At 29.6% G+C, this 27,476-nt stretch overlaps 2 protein-coding genes across 3 annotated transcripts; both read left to right on the forward strand.

Moving 5' to 3' along the window:
• The first annotated feature begins 404 nt into the window (after positions 1–404).
• Positions 405–16,239, forward strand: LOC107164185 (protein 5NUC-like). 2 transcript variants are annotated; one of them, XM_015511915.2, is made up of 9 exons: positions 405–1,385; positions 8,383–8,583; positions 12,750–12,951; positions 13,494–13,691; positions 13,785–13,939; positions 13,995–14,100; positions 14,685–14,840; positions 14,985–15,188; positions 15,726–16,239. In XM_015511915.2, the coding sequence occupies exons 1-9, from the start codon at positions 1,029–1,031 to the stop codon at positions 15,911–15,913; spliced, it is 1,767 nt and encodes a 588-aa protein (XP_015367401.1). In that variant the 5' UTR covers positions 405–1,028; the 3' UTR covers positions 15,914–16,239. The 2 variants fall into 2 exon arrangements, with proteins under 2 accessions (XP_015367401.1, XP_089075582.1); XM_089219456.1 differs by lacking the exon at positions 405–1,385 and adding an exon at positions 5,722–5,853.
• Positions 16,240–19,260: 3,021 nt separating this feature from the next.
• LOC107164190 (protein 5NUC-like) lies at positions 19,261–26,914 on the forward strand. Its single transcript, XM_015511921.2, has 9 exons — positions 19,261–20,290; positions 23,025–23,225; positions 24,060–24,261; positions 24,413–24,610; positions 24,720–24,874; positions 24,932–25,037; positions 25,179–25,334; positions 25,728–25,928; positions 26,486–26,914. The coding sequence occupies exons 1-9, from the start codon at positions 19,934–19,936 to the stop codon at positions 26,671–26,673; spliced, it is 1,764 nt and encodes a 587-aa protein (XP_015367407.1). The 5' UTR covers positions 19,261–19,933; the 3' UTR covers positions 26,674–26,914.
• The last annotated feature ends 562 nt before the right edge of the window (positions 26,915–27,476 follow it).

The following is a 27,476-nucleotide window of genomic DNA, read 5'->3' on the forward strand; positions in this document are numbered from 1 at the left end:
CGATGTCAGGGCGAAAAGGACATCGTTATCATCGTCACGAGACACCGTTAATATTACAAAATAGATAGCTTTAAAAGATTAATTTAATAAAACGAAACAGAAACGAAAAAACACCGTTGTAGCTAGTCTCTTCTACCAACAAAACAAGCAAACAATGTATACGTGTAACGGCACTCGTAATATTGTCACCTCGATTGCAGCAGCTGTGAGTGGTTTAAAATTTAAAGCGCGACACGCACAACATTCGTTCGGATTTGTCCATAGATCACGTGGCGCACGTCAGTCGACAAAATTGAATAAACATAATAATAATAATAAAATAACTAAATACTCGACGGGTGCCCGATGACGCTTCGGCGCCATAATTCCTATTTGTTTTAACGTGGCAATCGTGTGAATTCTAGCAAAACGGCAGTCGCCAAGTCGCTACTCGAAACGCTACACCGGAGCGTGGCGTTTTTCGATTGTTTAGTACGCCAGATTATCGAATCGATTGTCACGCACAGTTATCGCGTACGTTGGGAAATATAAACATTGTGCACGCGAAAAAGGCTGTCACCGATGTGCCACTTGAACGACGATCTGGTTAGGCAGACGCGTCGTCGTTCGCGGTCACGTTTCCTATAATAATAGTATAATATAATATTGGAGGAACATTGCAGACTTTCGGATCGTTTGAATATATAGGTTGCCAAACTTTTGAAAACATTCAAATCCGTATGATAGTTCGTTGTTCCTGGCGATTCGTTGGTTTAGTGTGTTACACGAGTACCTATAAGTAGTTCCGAGCACTGCAGGTATACCTATTACAGTTTTTTTCACCAACTACCGAAAGTTGAACTTTATAAACTTAATCCGTCCGATAAAACAAAATTGGTTCAACATTAGAACTGAGGAATACCGAACGATTATATTGTTTTCTAAAAATAAATATTCAATTCATCACCGTGCTCGCATATTTTCTCCGTACACGCGCATTTACGTGTCGTAGGGTTATCGTCGCCATCACACGTCACCGCGTGCGCGCAATGAGACCGACAGCCGCCTACGCGTGTTTGGCCGCCGTGGCCGTGGCCGCATTCGCCGTGGACGCGGCCGACCTGGACCTAGTGTTGCTGCACACCAACGACATGCACAGCCGGTTTGACGAGACGGACCTGTACTGCAACGAGTGCCGCGAAGACGACGCGTCGCTGGGCCGCTGTTACGGCGGCTTCGCCCGGCTCGCCCAATTCGTGAGCGATGAACGGCGATTGGCCAACGAGAGCGGCTTGCCGTCGCTGTTCCTGGTGGCCGGCGACACGTTCCAGGGCACGCCTTACTACTCACTGTTCCACTGGAAGCCCGTCGTCGACTTCATCAACCAGCTCCGTCCAGACGTCATGGTAGCTATTGATTATTATTATTATTTATTTACTATATGTCTATATCTAATCAATGGGCTGGATAGTACACAATAAAGCTTGACAATAAATTAGACTCAATTGACATAGTTGAGAACAATAGATGTACACAATTATGAAATCAAAATAAATTTGAATCGCTAAAATGTAAGATAGATGGTAGTAATAGTAATATTAATAATAATAATTAGCGTGCGCGCGGGGTACGTGGAATAAAGCGCTCTTTTTTAGACGGTTAGGTTTCAGTGGCGCACAGTAGATTTTTCACAAGGGTGTCGAAAATATATATCTCGCGGTACCCACCCACCCCACAAGTAAAATCTGAGTTTATACTTTTTATACAATTAATAATAAATTAAACAACTATTTATCAAAATAACATCCGAATTCACCCAGAACCAGTCATACTCACCCAGTCACCAACCAATTTTCTGAAGAGTGTCAGTCGTCACCCCTGACCCGCCCCAGTGTGCACCACTGTTAGGTTTAGGTTAGATTACCTAACTAAAATAATCCATTTTAGAATGATAAAAATAGAAATAACATGCAGCCATGTTCGATATTTATACAACAGTTCAATTAAGTGACAAGAATCCTGAAATTATATTATCCCTTTCAATAAAAATATAATCTGTATATATAAAACGTAAGTATATAAAATAGTAATATTTGTTACGCATGTTCTCAGAAACCACTCATCCGATTTAGTATCTTTTTTAAATAAAAGAATACATCGCGGAATAGGTTTAATAAGCGTAGTTGTATAGGCCTAACTTCTGCTTATGAAATAGATAAAGATAAAATTGTGCACGCGATTAAGACTGTCGCCGATAGTGCCACTTGAGCGACGATCTGGTTATACAGACGCCTAAAATAGAAATTAACTGGATAGTGGCGTCATCTGTCCCGTAAAATGAAATAAGATTTTTTTTTTCACAAAACGCATTATTAAAGGCAAACAAAGTGCAGGGAATCAGCTAATATTATACATAAATTATATAATACAAATCAATGATGGTAATTATTATTCCTATCATAAACATTTTTAAGACAATGGTATAGGTAAGCATTTATATTTTTAAAGAGCACATTTTATCAGCTGAATACCCTGCGACCAAAGTCTGCGCTAATCTTTGATGATAATAATAATTTAAAAAAAGATTAGATGCTCATTCCCCAAACGAATAATAATACGGTATCTAATTGCGTATAAGTACCTATAATGTTAAACGGAATATCAAAATGAGAAATTGGATATGGTGGAATGAGAACGAAATTTAAAATTCCTTTGGAAAAAGAGAAAGGAGCATTCAAAGGTTTGTTTGAAAGTTGAAACAATAAATATTTCGTCAAAATTTCTTTGTCGAGAAATACAAAATATTGCACATTCATTACCTATACTTTTAGAGTACATTTACTGCTGCCGCCGCTTATTATAAGCTTACAATTATTTTTTCTCATTTTTCTATTGGTCCTGATTCGTACGTAATACTAATATAATATACTATATTCTGGTTACTAGGATTAATGTATATTTTTAAGGGCATATTTCCACATTTTAAAATTCTTATTATGCCACCATTCTAATAATTTTAGTTCATACTTTGTATTGTGAAATAGCATACTAACTTACTAAGTTCCTAACAACCTGTAATAGTGAAATTCGTAAGTAACATTGATGAAATACGATTCCGTACAGTGGTTTTTGATGGTCATTTAACAAACGTTAAATTTATTTTATTTTGTTATTTTTTTCTTTGGTCTTTTTTTCCTATATTCGTGTAGGGAGCGAGTCAATAAATTATATAAAAAAATTCAATATTACGGGTGGTATTTTAGTCTGTTATACCAAATTTTAATTTTCTCTTGGTATAGATATTTTGTACTACATTAACAAATTGAAACTTGTACAAATACAAGTGGAGTGTTGTAAGAAAAATATAATATCCTACCTAATATACTTAAAAATCAGTTCAAGTGGAAGCCATAAAATAAAGTTATCTTTAAGTTACAAAAATTAATACTCATGAATTTATTTACCAAGAAACAACTCTCCAATGCATGACAGCTATATTTTAATACCACCAATATTTAGATATTTCGTATCAGTGCCGTAGCCAGAGAGGGGGCACTGGGGGCACGCCCCCCCCCCCCGAAATCTTTTTTTTTAGTTGGTTATTGTTACTACTTCACAATACTTTGTAAAAAAATAATTTGTTATTTGTAATATTTAAATTTTTTTAACCGATTTGTTTAACTTTATTTTAAAAAAATCGGGTAAGTGGATGTCGCTCTGCTGTACATTAGGGGGCGGGGTGGACCTCTGACTAGGGTAGGTTAAATTTGAATGTAATGATAGGTATCATTGTATACGAAAAACGATTCTGAACAGATATGATTTGTCAGTCTAGGGTATATTATATTTAAATATTGTCATATATTATTCTATTTTGAAACCAATATTTTATTTTTCAATTACGACGCATTTTGCATGAGGCATGGTTAATCAATTTTTCCAAAAACATTGCATGTAGTTATCATAATTCATAATACCTTATATTATCATAGATATATACCGGGTTTGAGGATAAATCGTAATCGTTAGGTACGCAATTTCACAAACATTTAAAACTCAAAAGCTCAAAACATTTTTCCCATCATAATGACGCTTCAAATTTTCTCTATAGCTATTTGAAGCAAAACTTATGGAAAACTTAGTGTAGAATTTTATAACCTTAGATATAAATACAAACAATTTTATGAATTTTGAACTACAAAATAATTTGCAAATATTCATGGTTTTGACGAATTTTTGTCAATATTTTAACTTCAAATGCTAATTAATAAAAAAAAATTGTGCATATGCATTCTTATAATTTTTTAATCACTATAAGAATAACTTATGTGGAACTTTGTATTAAATTTTCAAGTATTTTGATTGAGCCAAAGAAATAGAAAGTATTTTTGGTCATCCGAAATTTTTTTACCGACACTTCCAAAAAAATTCTCATAAAAATCGAAAATTTCAGTGGTCTAAAAATAACTCAAAAAAGTCAAAAACATTTTAAAATTAAACTGTATATAGATAACACTAACATAAACATTTGATGAAAATTTCAAGTATTTACATTTTACAGTGATTAGTTTTTGAATTACAACCATATAAATAAATCGATTTGGTCGAAAACTGGTTTTGCGTAAAATTCCCGTTTTTCTGTTACTTTTTTTTTGGTTTTTGAAAATTTTTTGAAAATTTTTACTTTTAACCTCTATAATGCACCAAAGATATTCACTTTTCCATCGGAAACCACCCCCAAAGTTTGAAATTGAAACATTATTTTGACTAATTATGCTGTACACAGACACACACACAAAAAAAAAACCATCATTGTAAAATCAATACATTCATCACTCCGTTCAGAATCTAATAAAGGAATATGTTGTTGCATTTATAATCATTTAAATTTGATTAAATGCTCTAGTGCTCCATTAATCTCCTTTGGTTTTAACTATCCCATTCGTCATTTGTGTAAGGTCAGCTAAAACTTTTTTTCTTTTATATGTTTGATAAAACTTAAAAGTTATGTTATGATCTTATATTCTTGTTAGTAAATAGTAATAACATTTGAACAAAAAATGAAATGTTATGTTTAAAACACATATGTTTTGATAAATGATAATATTGATATAATGATATTAATATAGCTAAATGCCTATATTAATTAATATATTAATCTATCAATCTATGGTTTACAATAATATTAATACTTTACTATGTTAAATGTATGGGTGGTGCCATAGCTGTTACATGTAATAATTATTGTAGTCTTTAAAAAATAAGCATGTAGTAAACACTTTATAAACAAAGGTGCCATAAAGTAATAGGTGGTAATCAGGTATTCTAGCATTTCAAACATTTGAGAAAAAAAGTCCCCCCCCCCCCCCCAAAAAAAAAAAAAATAAATAAAAATATTCTGGCTACGACACTGTTTCGTATTGAATAATTAAATGCTCAAATGTTAAAATTACAAGCTAGAAACACTTACTCATTATTAATCAGTTATTGAAAATTAAAGTGATTTTAAAGAACATGGATATTTCTCAATAGCGTTGTGTTATACTATCCCATTATTATACGCATTCTAATGTCGTGCTTTCGTCTGAATGAACAACACTTTAAATAAATCATACAATTTTAAGTCATACCTATAAAAATATTTTATGTGACTTACATATTATTATTACTACCAAAAAATGTATATTGAAGTGGTTTTTTTTTTAGTTCTGCATTGGCCTTCGTTCAGTGTACACCTACGCCGCGCATTGAGTTTCGCTTATCTAATCGCGTTTAGTAAAGTTATAGTTATAATTTTGTCTCTAATTCGCAAAATAAACTTGATTAACACTCAATTCGTAACAGATGCCGACATGCCGTATCACTTATCCGAAGGTTGTCTGGCCAAAACCGGCTATTATATCATATAGCTTTATAAGGCAATTAAATAAATATTTAAATTCATATACATGTCTTCACCCGGCAATAGCAATAAAAAAAAAACAAAATCTAACAATGTAATTACTCCGATTAAACTCGTTAATAAAAATATCACAAAGTCAGATTCAAGCTCTCTACCGCTAAATGTTAATAATAACGATAATTGGGAAATTTAAAACTATAAATCAAGCAAGAGGAACTTATCTTCCACTACAGATACTTCCGATTCATCTCCAACATCTCAAATAATGAATACAAATAAACGCAAACCACTTTTTATCACAGCAAACCGATACCAACTCTTATCACCAAACGACAGTGAAGAGATATTTTTGTTACCCACTCAGAACCAAAAACAAACATCCACATGACGAAACTTCTTCCAAATCACCACCCCCAATCTTTATGAGAGGGATTACTGAGTATAACAGGTTCTGTACTGAACTAAGTCAACTTATTGGTAAAGACAATTTTTATTGTAAATCATCAACAGACCAACTAAAAATACAAACTGCTTCTCAAGAGGCATATAGAACATTAGTACATTACCTAAAAAATAATAATGCTCTTTTTCATACTTACCAACTTAATCAAGATTAATCTATTCAAGCTGTCATTCGAAATATTTATCCATCAACCACAGTCGATGAATTAAAAAAAGACCTTATAGATATTCCATTCGAAGTACAACAAGTAACTCAAGTACTTCGCAAAAATACCAAACTATTACTTCCGTTATTTTTCATTGACCTGCCTCAATCTGCAAAATCTACAGAAATATTCAAATTAACTTCACTCCTATACACAAAAATTAAGGTAGAAGAACCGTACAAACTTCACACAATTCCACAATGCTAAAATGTCAAGATTATGGCCATAATTAAACCATACCTTTAAAAAAAAAGTGATAACACGCTTGCTATCTCAGATTCTGATAAAGTGGAATTGTTTCAAAAACATCTGTCAAATATTTTCTAGCTACACTGACATTAATAGATCTCTATCACAGCAACCGAGTTAACGCATTTCTAAACTCTCCTCTTCCAGAAAGCCAACTAGAAAAATTTGTCACTCCAAACGAGGTAAAATTCGCAATCTCAAAATACCCAAATAAAAAATCACCCGGATACGATCTAAAACAGGAGAAGTTGCTAGATGACTTCCAAAAAAAGCCATAGTATTTCTAACTTGCATAATAAATTCAATCATAAGACTTTCTTACTTTCCAATATTATGGAAATTTTCTCACATTAAACTCACTAAACTCGGTAAGGCACCCGATAACCCTGCCTCTTTCAGGCCAATAATTTATTATTCTCTTGCCCTTTTTCTCCAAAATCTGCGAAAAATTCATTCTTAAACGTTTATCCTGACACATCATCCTCAATAATATTCTCCCTCAATCTCAATTTGGTTTTCAATGCAAGCATAGCATAATTCACCAAGTTCACAGAGTCGTGGATGCTATCTCCTCCTCTATAGACAAAAAGACATCTCCCAAGCATTTGACAGGGTCTGGCACCAGGGTTTGTTATTTACACTCCGGAAATGCTTTCCTTTCGCAATTTTCCTGTTAATAAAATCATATCTAGACAATCGTCGTTTCCAAATTCGATACGGCTCAGTCTTCTCAAATATCTCAACAATAAAGACAGGCGTACCGTAGGATGGCATATTATCCCCTATATTATTTAATATTTTTGTCTCGCAGTATTATAATAATTTTAAATTTTTTTTATTTTTATTTTTATTAGCCTTCAGTCATCGACTATGATGGCTCATGAAAATAATTAATAACTTAAGTTATAATGCATTAAAATACATTTTTTTTATTATTTTACATATACGTCTCAACTATCGGGGTTATTGGCGTTTCAAAGTACATATTATAGTTTACTTAATTTTTATAAAATAATAAATTGTAAATTGGTGAAAAACTGATACAATAAGTTTTAAGAGAAATATGTTTACATTTTGTGTGATATTCTAAGTCTTGCTATTGCTATTATATTTTATGCAGAAGGTTGGTCTCTTTGAGAAATTCTTAAAGTGATGATGTTCTCTCTTTGTTTGGTGCAAGTATTTCACACAGATTGTTGGGGAGCATTAGTTTTTGTCTGGCGTCTTTTGTGAAGAAGTATTCAGTTAAAAGATGTTTTATAGTGATTGTGGTGTTACATAAGGTGCGTATCCGTAGTTCCTTTTTGTTCATTAAATGCTCATGAGTGTAAAATGTGAGGCCAATTCGTAGTCTGTCGATGGTGATTTGATGTCTGCGTGAGAGTGACATATCGTGCATCCAAAAGAGGATGGAGGATTTCATTTCTCTTAATTTGTTATTTTGTATTAATCTCTATTCTCGAATTAAAATAAAAGTTTGAAATATGTTCAAGCAAATTTGTCAAAGTCTTAAACTACCAAGTTGTAAAAATATACCATACTAAATACGTTGAAAATAAATTATATTTTTCACTTTCATTTCAGACTTTAGGGAATCACGAGTTTGACGACGGTATCGATAATCTTGTGTCTTACCTAGAAGGAATAAAAAATATACCAACAGTAGTATCCAACTTGAACACAACGGCAGAACCAAACTTGGATAAATATCTTTTGCCATCGTTAGTATTTACAATAAATAAAACTCAAGTGGGAATTGTTGGATATTTAACAACGGACACACCGGTAATTATTATTTAATTTACAATTATAATTTATCGGTAAATGATCAATAATATATTTATAGAAATTATTTGGTACCTATTATGTATATTGTATTGGTAATTATTTCAACTTTCATCATTGAAATATTTATTTACCTTAAAACATTATAATATTTATTTATTTTTTATATCTGGTTAGTTCTATATATTTTTATATCACTAATGATTCTAATTAGAGATAATACACTAAATTAATGCAGTATTTTTACAATTACGTTATTTGTGCATTTCACGTATTGAAAACTGTATATGGGATACCATATTACATTTTGTCAGAATCGCCTTATAAATTATAAGTAATATAATTATAGACAATAGGTAGTACTTCTGTATTTTTGTATTCCAGTTCTTACATGGTCAGATTAGGTTATGAATTAATTTACTTACCTATGTGTTTTATAATATAGGTACTTTAGATTATAAAGGATAAATGTTTATTTAGGGAAAACGCGAGTTGGGTCCCGAGATATTTGATCCCTTAAAAAAAAACACTAGTTGGGTCCGCGGTATTATTTGATAATACTCGAATTGGGTACACGGTAATATTATCAGTGCCGGTCGCACAGGCCTTCCACCGGCACTGAATATATTGTACTCGTATATTATTTTTATAAGACGTATAACACGATGCAATCAATGATGGACGATGTCCTTCTAATAAGGTTAGGTTGGTGGCAAAAAATTGAACAGCTTAGGCTATCAAAGGCGTATAAAAGTTCCAATAACGATATAAGTGACTATCTTAAGTGTGTTTTTGGTTTACCATTTTTGAAACCAGAGGAGGTGTTTGATTGTTTTATTGATGACTTGATGACTATCAAACCTATAAATGCAACTGTCGATCAATTTTGCGATTATCTACTAAAAGTGTACATAGAGGCAGTGGCGGCGCTAGGCGTGGGCGGTGTGGGCCATTGCCCACGGCCTCACACCTCAAAGGGCCTCGCGTTCTATAGGGTTTTATAATTAACCATAGAGAAATATGACAGAAGTTAAAAAAATTTTTAAAAGGGCCTCTTTAAGTCTACTTCGCCCACATGTAACTTTTACCTCGCCACGCCACTGCATAGAGGAAGATGCATTATTTCCACCGAATATTTGGGCCGAGTTTGCAGCAACCACAAATAGCTGTGAAAGTTGTCATGTAAAATTAAATGCTAGCATCAGTGCAGCTCACCCTAACATTTTTTTTTTAATTGAAATTTTACTAGGGATTCAAAGTGAAATTTACGTATCACTTCGGAGCTCAGCCACACAGCCAAATAAAAAAACTGCAGAAAAAGAAAAAAATTTAAGAGAAAAGATGCTTTCTTTTACCAGTGGAGAATTGAACAGGTTTAATTTTGTAAAAGAAGTGTTATTTAAATTTATTCCCTAGCATAAAAAAATTTATTACTAAATAATATATAATATTTTTATTTTTTTAAATTAATCTAATTATTAATAATTTTTACGTCCGATCGTTACCTTCTAGCCAACCTCCAAGCGTGGTGTCTCATGGGTAACGCAAATAGGCTAGTCCCAAATCATGTATTCCATAAAATCAATGGTGAGTCAAGTTTATTTTATATCTTAACTTTAATTTTAATTTATTTTAGTTAATTATTTTCATTAACTTGCCTACCTTTGCATAAAATATACCGGGACCCAACTCGTGCTGTTTTTGAAATCTGGGACCTAACTCGAGTTTGCCCTTTATTTATATATTGAAGTATAATTGCTTGAGACGTCTTTCTGTAGGTAACTATATATTTAGGAAAGATATTCAAGCACCGGTTGACTTAAAGTAATTTAGGTAAAATATGTATCTGATCGTAATTTATAAGATGCGCCATAAGCATACGTTATGCTTTATACTTGTCACATTTTGGTTCGGTGTCTCTTCTCATTATTTATGAATGTATTTTAGTTACTCAACGAATATACGAATATGTAATTACTAATTACCTTGAAAATTAGGATCAGGCATACAAAATTCACACATTCATACATAATAAACATAGACGCCGGGCCCGAATTTGACTTCTGCTCATGATCAACCATATTATTGTAGTCTGTCCAATATTAAATGATACTAAATATCATATAAATGTAGATACTTAATATTTATTTTTCGTAAAATATGAGAACATTGTGTTATAGGAAAACTTGAATTAAACTTGAATTTAAGTTTTAACTTTTGTTTGAAATAAAACACGTAATAAGTCAAATAAGTCAAATATTTATAAATCTTATGTATATATGTATATACATGTTATATGTGGTCAGGTACAAACAGATTAGATGTCAAGTGTAACTCAAAAACAAATAACCTATTGAATCGTCACCAAAATATATATAAAAAATTTTTATCCAAACAAAAGTTTTTGAAAAAGTATACAATGTTCATTTTAAATAGTTCATACTGTTACGTACCTATAAAATATGTACGAGATATCACAAAATTGTGATATAAAATAAGTACCTATTAACTGTGACTAAAACTAATTAGCCATTAATATCAAAAGCAAGCACATCCTATTCAACAATAGGAACGTTGTGATATAAAATTGATTAAATTATAAAACTGTTTTCACACGTCTCTTCTCAGAAATGACTGTAGACCCGTGTGAAAGGATACGAAACGGTCAGCATATTAAGTTGAATCACAAGACTTAATGTTGACATGTAATAGGAAAGTCACCACCACTCCTAAGGACCAAATCATATATAACAAAGACGGGGACAAGAGCTCGTCAGACGGTTTTTAAAATGTAAGCTAGACGGTTTCTAAAATGTAAGCCAAATGGTTCTTAAATTTGAACTAGACGGTTAGGGATATTTAAGACGCTTAGAGGCAGGTCGTAAAACCACTCATTGTCATTTAAAACAATATTTGAGAGTAAGGTCGTAACACCGCTCACCAACATCTTTATAGCATATAAACTGTATTTTTGTATCAAGTTTTAATAAATTGTTAAAATAAAGACATTATTACATTGTATACATCAGTATTTCATCTCTACGTTGATGTATGAATCGACGTTCAGTCGGGACGTAACAATACTGATAAAAAAATATAGAATATAAAATAATATAAGTATTTTTTAATTATATTTGAATAAAAAATATTGACAACATTAAATATTTAAAAATGAACAATTATTTTAATTATTTTGTAACAATTCAAAAATATACTTACGTAAGTATTTTTAATTTATAATATTATATTTCATATACACACAATTATTCTATTTTCAATGCAATTTTTCACTAAAATTTAATTCAACCTGCCAATTGCCATATTCAAGTATTCTTAATACTAAAATTTATTATCTACTTAAATAGGGATCTAAATATTAAATATTTAAATGTATCATAAAATTATAGGCTGACAGATAGTCTTCACTCAGAATTATTTTTCGAAGGAAGCAATAATTTATTATTGAATTCAAATTTAATACATACTTTGCAGTGACTTATTCAATTATGACGTACACTTGACACCTTTTATTCCCATTTATTTTTATAAATAATATAAAGCAATGAGAATTTTCAATTTTTACATACCGAAATTATCAGCTAGATTCAATTTTCTACTAAACCTCTCTCAATGGTTATTTTATTAGAAAAAGCGTATCATTCACTCCATTCAAAACCTAAAAGAGTAGAGTAACAAATAAATTTAAGATATTAAAAACTTAAGGTAAGTTTTCAGTGTTTGCAGAGGATGATAAGCATCGCATACTATATAATAATATCTAATATGTAGAATGTTAAATAATAAATTCAATAATTAGTTTGGAAATATGCTAAATTCGTCAATTTGAGTGCCTAAAGGCAATTCACTAAAAAATCTGATTTTCTATCAACGTTTCAACTTCTCCATTGTTGAAGTTATTTTCTCTAACAATGTCATTCTATTTAAAACTGTTCTAAACATCATCCACCATATTTATGTTAAAATGTAAAAAGTACGTATGCTTAAATACTCGTATAAATATATTTGCTAAACATTATTTAATAAAAAAATGTAAAAAAGATTACTATATTCGATAATAGCTTAGCTATACTTAACCCTCAAATAACTATAAGTACCAACAATAAACTATATTGTGCTTATCATAATCATACATAACATTATTTTAGACTATATCCAAAACCGGAGCAGTTGAATTTTTTGACGAAGTTGAGTCTTTAAAAAAGGAAACAAAAAAATTACGAGCTAATGGTGTCAACATAATTATTGGTCTCGGGCATAGTGGTATAGAAAAAGATAAAATAATTGCCAGGGAAGTGGAAGACATCGATATAATTGTTGGTGGACATTCGCATACGTTTCTGTACACCAGTAAGCATATACGTGTACATATTACATATATATGTATATTATTGTATATATTACGGCTAATCGCTAATGTTAACATCATTTGGATTAAGTCGACATTACCCGGATAATGTAGACATTAACCATTCGTTTTGGCTAATTCGTAATTTTTCGTTTATTAACATGAAATATCAACATTATCCGGATAATGTTAACTTTAACCAGTCAATATTGGATAATGTTAAAAGTTATATATTAAATAGAGTTGTTAGCATTCTATACAATAATAAAGCGTTGGATTGCCAGAGTATAATATCTTACATCTTTTATCTTAAATTGTTTTCATTAACAATTTAAATATTTAAATATATGAATATCATTTTTTTTTTTCATAATAAATATAAAACATCTAAAATACAACAAATTCATAAATATATTATGTACTATTTATAATACCTATACTCTCTGCTGTTGAATCTACTGGTTAGCAGAAAAATTTTTGTGGGTTATGATGAAAATTATTTTATTTTTTTTTTATTCCTTTATGCAATCAATTTATTTTTCAGACACTCCACCCAGCATTGAAAAACCTTATGGACCATATCCACTATACGTGACAAATGTTAAAAATAAGACCGTGCCAATAGTACAGGCCTACGCAAATACCAAATACGTTGGAAAATTAGTTTTAAAATTTGATTCTAATGGTGACTTAATTAATATCGACGGTACACCAACATTATTAAATCATGAAGCAAAACAAGGTTATAATCCTATTTTTGTTTATACACATATTAAAAAAAAAAAATTGTTTTTGTGATTTTTGACTTAAAACATTGTATTATAATATGATGTAGATCCAGAAATGTTGACCGTGGTTGATTACTGGAAATCTAAGGTATCCAATGTTACAAATGTTACAATCGGACGTACGGCTGTTGAGTTGATAAACAGTTGTCACCAAATGGAATGCAACATAGGTAACCTGATAGCTGATTCCTTCGTTTATTATGTGAGTAATAATGAACTTGAAATTAAATTTTTCTTGATAATTAACTGGCTTTTAGAATATTCTGAAAAAAGAAAAGTATAATGAGTATTGGACTGATGCTCCTATTGGGATCGTTCAAGCTGGCGGTATTCGGACTACAATCAACGAAACTGATCACGATGGTTATTATTTATATTACATTATACCTATAATTATAACGTCATTATAATGTATTTACTATTCTTAAAGATTATTTTCAATTCATTTTTTATTTCAATTATGAATTGATATCTATCTATTTATAAGTTATATACGGTATATAGGTATCAGGTACGTAAACGTAAATATCAATGACATTACTATTTAATTACTTTTCTTAGTAGGAAGGTACCTAAATGAAACCAATGAAAAAGTTATTTCAATATTTTGTTTTGTTACATTCTACCATTTATAATTTTTATTTTACATTTTTTTTTTTTTTTTTTTTTTTTTTATTTAGAACTTTCAGCTACAGCTATTATAGTTCGACAATTACAAGTATACAATTAAATTAATAATATTAAACATGATAATAATAAATCTGATTAATACAAATAATGATAGACGGTAGAAAATGATATTTTACATTATTCAAACCTTCTAATGGTTAATTGATTTTGTTTAAGTCAATGTCAACTGTGATAAATAACTAATAAGACAAGTACTAGGTAATTAATAATTAAAATATAATTATTTTTTTTATTTTTTTTACTTTTCTGTTAATCAGGTTACATCACATTAGGGCAGCTAATCAATGTCATGCCGTTTAAAAATACCCTGGTTAAAGTTACTATTTCTGGTAATAGCCTATTAGAAGCATTTGAACAAAGCGTTTACGACTTTGTAGAGGATCAAGGTGGATCTAAACTTTTACAAGTATCCGGTAAATTCAAAATTTTAACATTAATTTAGACACTTAAGGTATTCAGGGTTTATCTTCTTAAGTAAGACCAACATTTCAATTTCGCTAACACAATATGTATTTTTGGGTAATAACTATTTTGATAAAAAAAATATTGTTTTTCAGGCGTTCTGGTCGAGTATGATTTAAAAAAAAGTCCTGGTAACCGAGTCTCTTCACTGTCACTTCGATGCGGTGATTGCAATGTTCCTAAATTCAAACCTCTACAGTTAACAGCTAACTACACAATAGTGATGAATAATTATTTGGCCGAAGGTGGGGATAATTTTAAAACATTTCAAAAAGTATTAAAGAAAAATCAAGTTTTAGGTTTGTAAATTATTATGTATTATTAATTTAATTCTGTAATAGTAGATAAGATAAATGTTTATTGTTACTTATTATATTGTCTATTAATACGTTCAATATAATTATTAGCTTAAAGTAAATATCCAACATAATATTAACACAGCTAGAACTAAGAAGAACAAAAAATCTCATAATTTTCAATATACTATTTTTTCAAACATAATATTATTACAAGTTCAAACTCTCGGGGGTAATATTACCAATTTATGAAGTAAAGTGAAAGTTAAAATTGTATAAATTAGATTTATTCCACATTCTTAATTTTTTTTTTTTGACATTGTATAAATGTTAACAAATACCTTAATATATTTAGTGTATATATATATATATATATATATATATATATATTACACAAGGATAAGATTGTAACTAAAGTTTATACGTTTTTCAAAATGTAAATAGTGAATAAGATTTAAATTAATATTTTTTTCTTTTATGTTAGCTTAATTTGCATAACCATTGCCAAAATATCTAAAATAAAATATATATTTTATTCAGATATTGAAGATTACAATGCAACAGCTATGTATATCAAAATTATAAGCCCAATAACAAATGGAATAGAAGGCAGAATCAAATTTATATCTAATGGCAATGAGAAGTCAGCTGGATCTAATATAAATTTACGAAACTATAAATTTATATTAATTCCATTCATTATTACAGTATTATTTTTTAACATTTAAGACTTTTATATATATTATACATTAATACAATTATACAAAAATAATTATTAGCCTAACAAATTGTACTATAATCTTACAGATCATATTTTTTTACTTAAATAATATAGTTTTGATAAACAGTAAGCACTCCTCACTAAAGCCAATATTTATAGGTACTGACGGTACCGTGCATAGCTTACGTTTTGAATTGTAATAGTAGGTACCTATAAGTTTATTCCTTATAATTTAAAAATAATTTTTTAATTTAGTAAAATGTATGTGTTAATATTTATTATGCAATTTTCAAATTTAAATTACAAAAATAAAGTCAACATTAATATTGAAAAGTCGTAAGCATTTATCGGTCTTGAAGTTTTTACTTGAGTTTTACTTTTTATGTATTATTCAAAATTACATATTTGTATGATGTATATTAAAGAACATTGATAAAGAATATTATTCTTAACTTTCTCGAACGCGGCTTTTACCATATTATATGACAGCTCCAACCAATTACAGCGGTCAAAGTAAGCTGAGTTCAAGAGGAGCGTCTAAACACAGGAATGCATCTCATGTCCTCATGCATACTGCGCATGTGTGTTATTTATTTTTCCACTATCATTATGTTATGCTGTTATCAATATTATATCAAATCAACACTTGAAAATACATAATTAAATGAATCAAATGTTTATTTAAGTTGAAAATTTGAAACATTATTTTATAAACAAATATTTTATCATTTAAGTAACCCTCCCACCCCACCCACCCAAAAAAAAAAAATAAATAAACACATTGAGTCGATACGAAAAATTGTAGAATGTAGCAATACATTGCTATACCTCCAAAATATACCTATAATTATATTACTAAGTGTAATTTATGATAACATTATGATTAAAGTAATGTATTTTACAATAAAGCATTATTACTAGTATACTGATATTAGCCATTAGGTACCTAAATCAACTTTTGCCGAAATCATTGCATTTTAAAATGTCTCTTAGTATGTATATAAAATATAATTAATAAATTTAAAAAAACTTTGCTGTGTTGCAAGATCAATTACTAAAAATTTAATGAATCATTTATGCCGTCGCGCTTATGATCCCAAATATTTTTCAAATTATTGTTTTTATTTTTTTACCTTAATACCTATAATAAGTAATATAATTGTAAACTATTTTAATTGAAAACAAATTGAAAAATATTAATTTGAACAAAATTTAGTTACATATATAGGTAGATCTCTGTAAAAATCATATTTGTACGTATTCTTCTATTCAGCGGTTCCCAAACTTTGTACCATCGCGGCACATTATTATTAGTTATTATAAGTCACGGCACACTTTTGATAAATATTATCTACTTATCGAATAATATAATAATATGTATATAATGATGTCGGGTATTAACTATTATTATCTTTATTAGGTAATAATAGTATTATCTCTTGATAGCTGTACTTGTATATATACTGAAAAGTTTTTAGTTTTACATACTGAAGTTCGGTGGTTATCAAAACTCAAATGGTAAGGTTTTAAACATATTTTATGAAATGAACAATGAGTTGTTGCAATATTGTTCAATAATACCCGAACATCGATTTCATAGGTAACTCAATTAGATAATCCATTATTGTCTGAAAAACTTGCTTATCTAGCTGATATTTCTAACCATTTAAATATCCTTAATTCCAATATGCAAGGTAAAGATGAAAACATATTAACATTGTCTGATAAATTAAATGGGTTTTTACGGAAAATTAATCTTTGGATATCACAAGTAGATAAAAAAAACAACTGCAAATGTTTCCATTAATAGCAGATATTGATCCAGATGGAGAAGTAACATCTGATTTGATAATAAATCATCTCATAATTTTAAAATAAAAAAATACTTCCCATCTTTGCCTGTTCGAATATCATTGGGTGCGCAATCCTTTTGCAGTAGCATCAGATGTAATATCACATCTAGGATTAGTTGAACAAGAACAACTTTTAAGACTTCAATCTGATCGTTCATTGAAATTAAAATTTAATGAACTTAAACTGTTCCAATTTTGGAGCTTTATTAAAACAAAGTATACGATAATTACAGAAGTTTCAATAAATATATTATTACTATTTTAAATCATTTTAGTTTTTTTATAAAAAAAGTTCAAGTTGTTGTGGCACATCTTTCAAATTTCACGGCACACCCTTTGTGAAACACTGCGTTCTATTAATCGAACAGAAAATGTTTTAACTCGTAGTTTTTAGTTTTTACCACCTTTTACAAGTTTTGCACTACCACATAAGATATATACAGACCATACAGTTTGATACTTTATAATTTCCCGACTAAGATTAATATAAAAATTATTACTTCTGAAGTAGGTACCTAGTGCCCTAATTATACTACTTATACATAATATTACAATTATAGTATATTATCATCATTGTATGTACAATTGTTTAAATAGTTTTTTTCATAAAATATAGTTGTTGTTTATTTAATTGTAAACAATGAAATGCGAATGTGAATTTTTTTGGCAATAGACAATAGTTCAAAACTACAAGTAAGAACATTAGGAATCACTTTGGTATATGAATATTTATTACTCACAATAGCGTCAGCAAGTGAAAATATTATTATATGAATTACGTTTCGGGCAAAAATTATTTAAAAATCTCAACTTATATAGGTACGCCATTCGTGGCCTTGTGGGTGTCGATATCCACACTTTGAGACTAATTATTTGATAATAATAGATCTCATTATAATAGGTTTTTGATCAAACGAATTGGTAATCGTTATTATTAAATTGGAAATTGGATATTTAAACAAAAATGAACGATTTTAAACATTTTGTTGTAATAAAAAAAAATATTTGTTTATCTAAATCTCATAATATTATACTATTCTGTTCACGGAATGTAAATATTTATCTGACGGACTTCCTTGGACTAGTAGGTGGGAGTGCAATAATGGCTAGAAGTTGAGATTCCACTATATAATACATTTTATTTAAATTTTTTTATGTTTACACTATCCCGGGCCTGATACAGCAGCTATATTTTTATCACGTGATATACGCTTAAAATTGACACACATCTATCACCAACGTGGTGCATGCTACGACTCGAACACACAATTAGGTACTGATTATTACTGTTTCTATAGGTAATACTCGTACCTATACTTCAGACAATGCCAATAACGAGACAAAAGTCAGTAATAAATATTAATTTCTATTATGTGAACAATAATTAACTTATGAACAGTGTATCACATGAATGATTATTTATAATTATATAGTATCATTAGTGCACTTAGTTCTGTATTATACGTCACCATACTATAGTCTATAGTTATTAGTTACATATACATACACATTAGATACAGTTATACGCAAGAGAAGAGTGTTGGTATTTTGGTAACGAAGATTAGATGCGGGGGTGTAGCGGTGTAGGTAACCCTCCACCTCTCATTGTCTTTTTGACTTTTCTTTAATATAAATATATAATAGTACATATAATTGGTTCGTTATAACAGCTCAATATACGTTAAACCTATGCACTGTGTAGACACTTAATTCGTATTACTTCATTTAAGTCGGTGAAAATCCATTTATGGCGGTGAATTTCCGTGTGTAGGTACAATATATTTTAATATTGGTGCGTATCAGTCGTTTCGTATCGTAGAAACAGGTTCATCGTTATCATACTATACCTACTTGTGAAAGCATTTAATTCCTATGATAATTCGTCTTTTATAGCAATTCGTACATTTGGTTTAATCGCCTGAATTGTACAATAATAATAGTGCGGAGTCCTGAGACAGATTTTTTTACCTACTCCCGAAGGTTTAACTTTATGGTCTTAATCGCTCGTACGAAGTGTAATCGATTAACCTACAATATAGAGCGTGAGCGGTCGATCAATCAGTGCTTGTTTTTTTTTCAAAAAAAATTTCCATCGCCGTGCTCGCATCTTCTCCGTACACGCACATTTACGTGTCGTAGGGTTATCGTCGCCATCACACGTCTCCGCGTGAGCGATGAGACCGACAGCCGCCTACGCGTGTTTGGCCGCCATGGCCGTGGCCGCATTCGCCGTGGACGCGGCCGACCTGGACCTAGTGTTGCTGCACACCAACGACATGCACAGCCGGTTTGACGAGACGGACCTGTACTGCAACGAGTGCCGCGAAGACGACGCATCGCTGGGCCACTGTTACGGCGGCTTCGCCCGGGTCGCCCAATTCGTGCGCGATGAACGGCGATTGGCCAACGAGAGCGGCTTGCCGTCGCTGTTCCTGGTGGCCGGCGACACGTTCCAGGGCACGCCGTACTTCTCGTTCTTCGAATGGAGGCCCGTGGTCGACTTCATCAATCAGCTGCAACCCGACGTCATGGTAATCGTTAGGGGCAACACTTATATGCATTTGCATATTTTTATTGATTGGTTCAAAAGTTAACTATAGTTTATACCAAAATTTGACCTAACGATACAGTGTATGAAATTTTATTTTGCATATTTCGACATATTTGCATTTTTTAGTATATTGTATATTTTTGAATCATATTTCGGATCTTAAAGACTCGGGGATCACAAAAAAATAATTTGTTTCACTCATGTGTTATAATATATGGCCATATGGGTTAGTATACTAATCTTAATCGCAAATCATTAGGTTATAATATGCCGTATGCCGTTATATTTTATCCTATCATCGTAGTCGTCAGTCATGGATCGTGGTTTATACTCGTGCGTCACGTTGTTACTATATCGATTGTTTTAAAATTCCGAAATCGAAAACTTTATAAATACCACACAATTCTTTAAATCATTGGCAATAATTGTATTATAGAATACTAAATAATATATTAAAAAATAAATCATTTAATTAAAAACAGAATATTACTTACGATAACATTTTTTTTTTAAATTTATGTTGGTAATTTTTAAGGCATGTTAATTTTTAAGGTATGCATATTTTATAGATTTTTAGGGCATATAGTTGTTGGCCCTATAGTAATCGTTTTTATTTTATTTTTTTACTAACACGTTTTCTTCACTTAAATCAACTATAAACTAGTGGGTATATTTAAATTTACAATGTTTAACGTTTGTACATCAGATAGTATACAACATTTGAGTGATTGTAGATTATTAGATTTTTAAACTAACCTGTTTATAGTTATTAATTTTATTATTATGCAAAAATTTTAAAAATATGTTTACAATTACGTTTTTTCAAAATAATAGGATCTAAGACATTTCTGCACAGCTGTTTCGGCGTGGCATTTTTTTTTTTTTTATAAAAAATATTAATATTACCATCATGAAAAATAACCGTAAACAAATCGTCTATTGTACAATTAATTTATGATTATATTACTTTTTTTTAAATAGGCTTATATAAGTCAAATGAACTGTAATGGATTTCACATTTAGCGATTTTCTTATTTTGGTGTAACTCTAAAACAAATGACCGCAGATACTTGAAATTTTCACTGAATTTTCTATATTTGATACAATATTCAAAATAATATTTAGATTTTTTTTGAGCTGTTTATTGACATTTTAATTTTTCAACTTTTTTAGGTTTTTTTTCTATAAATATCGATAAAAATTTATTTGTTGGGTAGAAAAGCTTGAAAATTTAATTCAAGGCTTCTAACACATTATAACAATATCAGTTGAAAAATATTAAAAATACATAGCACGATTTTTTTTTTTATAAGCATTTAAAGTTCAAATTTTGACTAAATTAAATACGTAAAAATTACGGCAATGTTTAAATTATCTTAGATAGAAATTCATAAAAAAAATTTATTTTAAATCTAAGATTTGAAAATTTTTAATAATCTATATAATTTATAATATATCCTAGACAGATAAACCGTCTTCGCTCAGAATCGTTTTTCGTATACAATGATATAATATCATTGGATTCAAATTTAATTCCATCCATTACAGTAACCCACTTGTAACCTACTGTACAGCAGAGTGACATCCACTTCCCGCTTTTTAAAATTGTATGTAAATTTACCTGTGGCACCAAGATATCCCCGCGCCGAATTATCTCCGTGCAAAATGTATACATTCTTGTATACAAGATATATATCTATATACATCTGTTGAGAACTTTTATTGAGCTTGTTAGGACCGTTCAAATTAAATAGAAATCTGAAGAAAATTACTAAATACCAATACAAACCATGAAACATTTGAAATCAAACATATGACTTGTATTTTGAGTAGGTACTGCTGATCACTAAAATCTAAAGCCCCTGGCTGTGTGCTGATCATTTTTCATAAATTATTTAAATGGTTTTACCTACCCTATAAAGATAGATAATACTCAATGAATCAGAAAAAATTTTAGATAAAAAATTTGGACCGATACTTAGTATAACTAAGTAGTTATAGATAATTGTATAACTCTTAGATAGTGGTTCTCAAAATGCACTAGTTAAGTAAATTAAATTACTAAATCATTTGTACATCAGGTTTATCAATATTTTTAAGTCTTAAATATATTTTTAATACAATTGAAAATTGAAAAATTAAAAATTAAACAATCAACCGATAAAACACTCGTGATGAGAAATATTACCATTATGGAAGTCATTGATTTTCGTCAAACACGTAAATGTTCATAACAAATTAAGTTTTTGTGATAGGCTTTTGATTTTTCTTCCATTGAATAGACAATTCAAAAATCTATAATCCGTTATAACATTAATTATTCTTCTATGACTAGTCAAATAATTTAAATTGATAAAAACGTGTAAACACGTCCACAGTAGTGAAAGGGTTAGGGCATATTTCCCCCATTCAAAAACTATAAATTCACTATTAATAAGTCTACTATTGCTAATATTAATTAAAATATGAACGTATATGTAACTGTTTCTATTGTATAACAATATAAGTTCTAAAAGGGTGATCGACTTTAAAATCGTTTAAAATCGACCAGTTCACCGCGATTGATCGTGCTGCCCCTGGTATATGATATAAGTAAAAATGTATTATATGATAGTATTGTTAAGTCAATGATCATTATCTACTAACCTATGTCGTGTTAAATAGATACTTTAATAGTAAGAAAATCGATCTATTTCTAATGATATTTGTTACAGACTTTGGGAAATCATGAATTTGACCACGGTATCAGCACTCTTTTGTCATACCTAAACGGAATTCAAGACATACCAACAGTAGTATCCAACTTGAATTTGACGACAGAACCGGAATTAAATAATGTTGTACTGCCGTCAATAATATTCAATATAAACAATACAAATGTGGGCATCGTTGGATGTTTGACAACAGATACCCCGGTAATTATTCTGCATCTGTAAAACGTAAAAGAGTAACGAGTGTTTCCAAAAGAAATTAACTATATACGAGTATACCTATATAATACAAATAAGCAATATAATCTATTAATATAGGTAGGTATACCAATATTATTCATTATTAAGTATGTATATTTCTGTACTAAATAAAGTCCCACTCAAAGTACTACAGTCATAATATGAGAAGAAGAGGCATAAGATGACTTATAGTTCTCACTAAGACACATTCTATATAATAGCTATCTACTTAGGTCTAAGGAAATAGAACTAGATGCCGATAAAATAATCATGCGATTTGTTCTCACATCCCAGTCAACGCAACAAGCATCTTTTAATCTGTTAAAAACACATTAACGTTACAATAAGAAGTTTGAAAATGTATACCTCCCCAGTTGTCCGGTCCAGAGGTGTGTTTAACGAGTAATTAAACGTAGTTTAATGTAATAATACACGACCCTAAAGACTGTATGGACAGTATACTATTACGTCGTCTCAATGAGGCGATCGTGACGAAATAGCTCTACAATTTTTACTGAGTATTTTAAAGCACTTATACCACATTTCATTTTCACCATCATACTAAATATTTTTGAAAAATGCAACCTATATGAATAAAATAATCACTCACTAATCGCTATTATTATACGAATTTAAGTCTTCGCCATAATAATGATAATACAATATACATGTTTTCTTCTACTATTTATCTCTAATCACTTTACATAATTACATAACCCTCTTAATTTAAGTATAATTATAAGAAAACAATAATTACAGATGAAGACTTATCATAATATAATTTAAAACATGTTTAAGACCATTTCCAATTCCGGAGCTGTTGAATTTTTTGATGAAGTAGAATCTTTGAAGAAAGAAACAAAAAAGTTACTTGAAAATGGTGTTAATATAATTATTTGCCTTAGCCATAGTGGTATTGAAAAAGATAAAATAATCGCCAAGGAAGTAGAAGACATAGATATAATTGTTGGGGGACATTCACATACATTTTTGTACTCGGGTAAGCATTTTTAGTAAACGAATTGAATATATTATTACTAGTCAAATATGTATAGGTATTACATCACCTATGCATATAATGTGTAAATAAATATAATTTATGTAGTTTGTAATAAAATCTAAAAATTATGTATCAAAAACGTCTGTTTTAGACACTCCACCCAGCACTGAAAAACCATATGGACCATATCCACTATACGTGACTAACGTTAAAAATAAAGCCGTACCAATATTACAGGCATACGCAAATACCAAATACGTTGGCAAAGTTGTTTTAAAATTTGATTCTAATGGTGACTTAGTTAATATCGATGGTTCACCGACGTTAATGAATCATGAAATAAAACAAGGTTAGTATCTGTTTTTAATTTATAGTTTCACAAGTGATTTCAAATTTGGAAATAATACAGTAATACATTATAATTTATAAAATTATAACTGAAACCAATACAAATGTAGATCCAACAATGATGAATGTGGTCGATAAATGGAAACCACAAGTAACTAGAATTACAAATTTAACAATTGGGCGTACAGCCGTAGAATTAATAAACACTTGTCGGGGAGAAGAATGCAACATAGGAAACCTGATAGCTGATTCCTTTGTATACTATGTAAGTTACATTTAATTTAAAAGTTGCATTTTAATTAATAAGTGATTGATATTTAAGAATGTTTTGAAAAAAGAAGTTTACAATGAGGATTGGACTGATGCTCCTATTGGGATGGTTCAAGCAGGCGGTATTCGTACTACAATTAACGAAACTGATCATGATGGTAACAATATTAATTTTAAATCAACATTTTAATGTAGGTATAGTTTGAATAGAATTAATTTTTTTTCAGATCAAAAGAAATCATTAAATTATTGTAGCTTAATAAATTATGATTAAAAATAAAAAATTTACATTTTATTAGGTTACATCACTTTGGGACAGTTGATCAATGTCACACCGTTTGTAAATAATCTTGTCAAAATTACAATTTCTGGTTCTACGCTTTTAGAATCATTTGAACACAGCGTTTCTGATTATGTATTAAATCATGGTACATCTAAATTTTTACAAGTATCTGGTAAGTAGGACAAATAAAATTTACTAGTTTAAATGAACTACAATAATTATATTCTATAAATTTAACTTTATATTTACTGAACCTTATTTGGTTTCTGAAAAGTATTTGAGAATTTACTTATTTTATCTTGTATGTTGTAGCTAAAATCTGTGGCAGATTCAGGGGAGGGCAAAGGGGGCCACTTGTCGATTTTTTTCAGCATTTATATGACTAAAATAAATTTATAAATAATTTGATAATGAGCGATCGCACAAATTAAACATACTGTAAATCAGTGGCGGTGCATAAGGGTAGACAATCAACCATTGATTACCCGAACATATCATATCCTTAAAATAATCGATTATACTCAGATTAAGAACTATACAACTTTAATTAAAACATTATTTTCAGGTGTTCTAGTTGAATATGATTTGACACAGAATCCAGGGAACCGAGTCGCTTCGCTGTTTCTTCGATGTGGTCAATGTAGCGTTCCTAAATTCGAACCTTTGGTGTTGACTGCCAACTATACAATAGTGATGTCCGATTATTTGGCAAATGGTGGCAATAATTATCAGACATTTCAAAAAAGAATAAACAGCGAATTATTAGGTTTGTAAAAAAATATAGCCTATTCAAATTAGTTACGTGATAATTTCCAGTTAAAGATAATAATATAAAAAAATGATATGTCAATATAACATAAAATTATAACATAATATTTTAAGATCTTGGTGTGATAACTAAAAATGATTCTCGTTTCCCATTATTTTCAATGAACCCTTACAAAACGTTAGCTAAATATTATGCAAAAATATCATAGTCCTCACACAGTAATATGTGCCTATATTGCATATACATTACGCCGTGTAACGCGCATACAGGAACTAACCTAAAATAAGAATGCCTCTGTCGGGCTGCATGAAAAATTAATTAATTTATTGATTCAATAAAAGTTAATGAAGCAATCATTGAATCATATGCTCACAATATAACTCACAATTTAATATTGATTCAATAAATATTTTGTGATTTTTCATGTCATCTGGTATTTGTATAACTATTATTATGTCTTTCACTAAACTACTTAAGTCTTGACAGTCTTGTTTTTACGTCAATAAGCCAACAAAAATATATTATAAATAATAAATATACATTGCATTATTTAGGTATTGAAGATTATAATGCGACATCGATCTATATGCAATCAATAAGTCCCATAACGAGTGGAATAGATGGCAGAATCAACTTTAAACGTGATAAAAATATCGAAAAATCGGCAGGATCTATAAATATATGGAATTATCGATTATTAGTGACTACATTTATTACTACTATATTATTCTTTAATGTTTAAAACGTTATCTAATATTAATTATAAACATTTAAATAAGTATTATATTAGTCGTAGTACCTCCACTGGGAGGCCTCTACAATCCGTCAAATCTGCCATTTTATATATTATTATTTTTTTTTATCTTAGCTTCTATCATCAATTATTCTTATTGTTCTCCTTTGAAACAAATTGAATAAAACATGAAAACAAAAAAAAAAAATTAAAAAAAATGAAATAAAGTACCTATATTATATTATATAAACAGATTTGTGTGTTTATCATAATAATTATTTATGTTTGGAACATCTGATGTATAATAGTAATTAAAGGTTAGTAAAAAAATCTACGGTGAAAAATTAATTTATTGTGAGCATTTAAGTACGAGTATATGCATATAAATATATAACTTATATATAGACGATATACAATTTATATCTACCTACGACCCATCTTACGATATATAGGTCATAAATAAATATTAGGTATATATTTATTAAATTATTAGTAGTACTGATGAGAACATAGAGAATTAGAGAATAGTCCTCGGTCATTGGCCATAATTGGATCAAAGATGAATAACGGCAAAATACGTTACAAATAATTACAAAATATCGATTAAATGTTTTTTTTAACTAACTTATCTATTAGTGTCAAAAACAGTTATTATATATTATATCAAATATTTATTTTATTTATCAGCCAATTAAATAATATAACTATCTAAGTGCTAAAAGATACGATTTTGATGGTGAATCAACATTTAATTTTCAAACAATAAAGTTCGCAATATATTTGTTTCATGGGTCAATAGTTTCATCGATATA

Source organism: Diuraphis noxia, unplaced genomic scaffold, assembly GCF_037042655.1.
Source record: "Diuraphis noxia isolate RWA-SAM2 unplaced genomic scaffold, SU_Dnox_SAM2 contig0002, whole genome shotgun sequence".
In the NCBI taxonomy this organism is placed as follows: domain Eukaryota; kingdom Metazoa; phylum Arthropoda; class Insecta; order Hemiptera; family Aphididae; genus Diuraphis; species Diuraphis noxia.

What these genes read in the sequence shown, in the direction of transcription:
- LOC107164190 (XM_015511921.2), top strand. Translation starts at nt 19,934, where the DNA reads ATGAGACCGACAGCCGCCTACGCGTGTTTGGCCGCCATGGCCGTGGCC. An exon ending in GAATCATGAAATAAAACAAG is followed by an intron (nt 24,611 to 24,719) that starts GTTAGTATCTGT and finishes ATACAAATGTAG; the next exon opens with ATCCAACAATGATGAATGTG. An exon ending in TAACGAAACTGATCATGATG is followed by an intron (nt 25,038 to 25,178) that starts GTAACAATATTA and finishes ACATTTTATTAG; the next exon opens with GTTACATCACTTTGGGACAG.
- LOC107164185 (XM_015511915.2), top strand. Translation starts at nt 1,029, where the DNA reads ATGAGACCGACAGCCGCCTACGCGTGTTTGGCCGCCGTGGCCGTGGCC. An exon ending in ATTTAACAACGGACACACCG is followed by an intron (nt 8,584 to 12,749) that starts GTAATTATTATT and finishes ACATTATTTTAG; the next exon opens with ACTATATCCAAAACCGGAGC. An exon ending in TAAACTTTTACAAGTATCCG is followed by an intron (nt 14,841 to 14,984) that starts GTAAATTCAAAA and finishes ATTGTTTTTCAG; the next exon opens with GCGTTCTGGTCGAGTATGAT.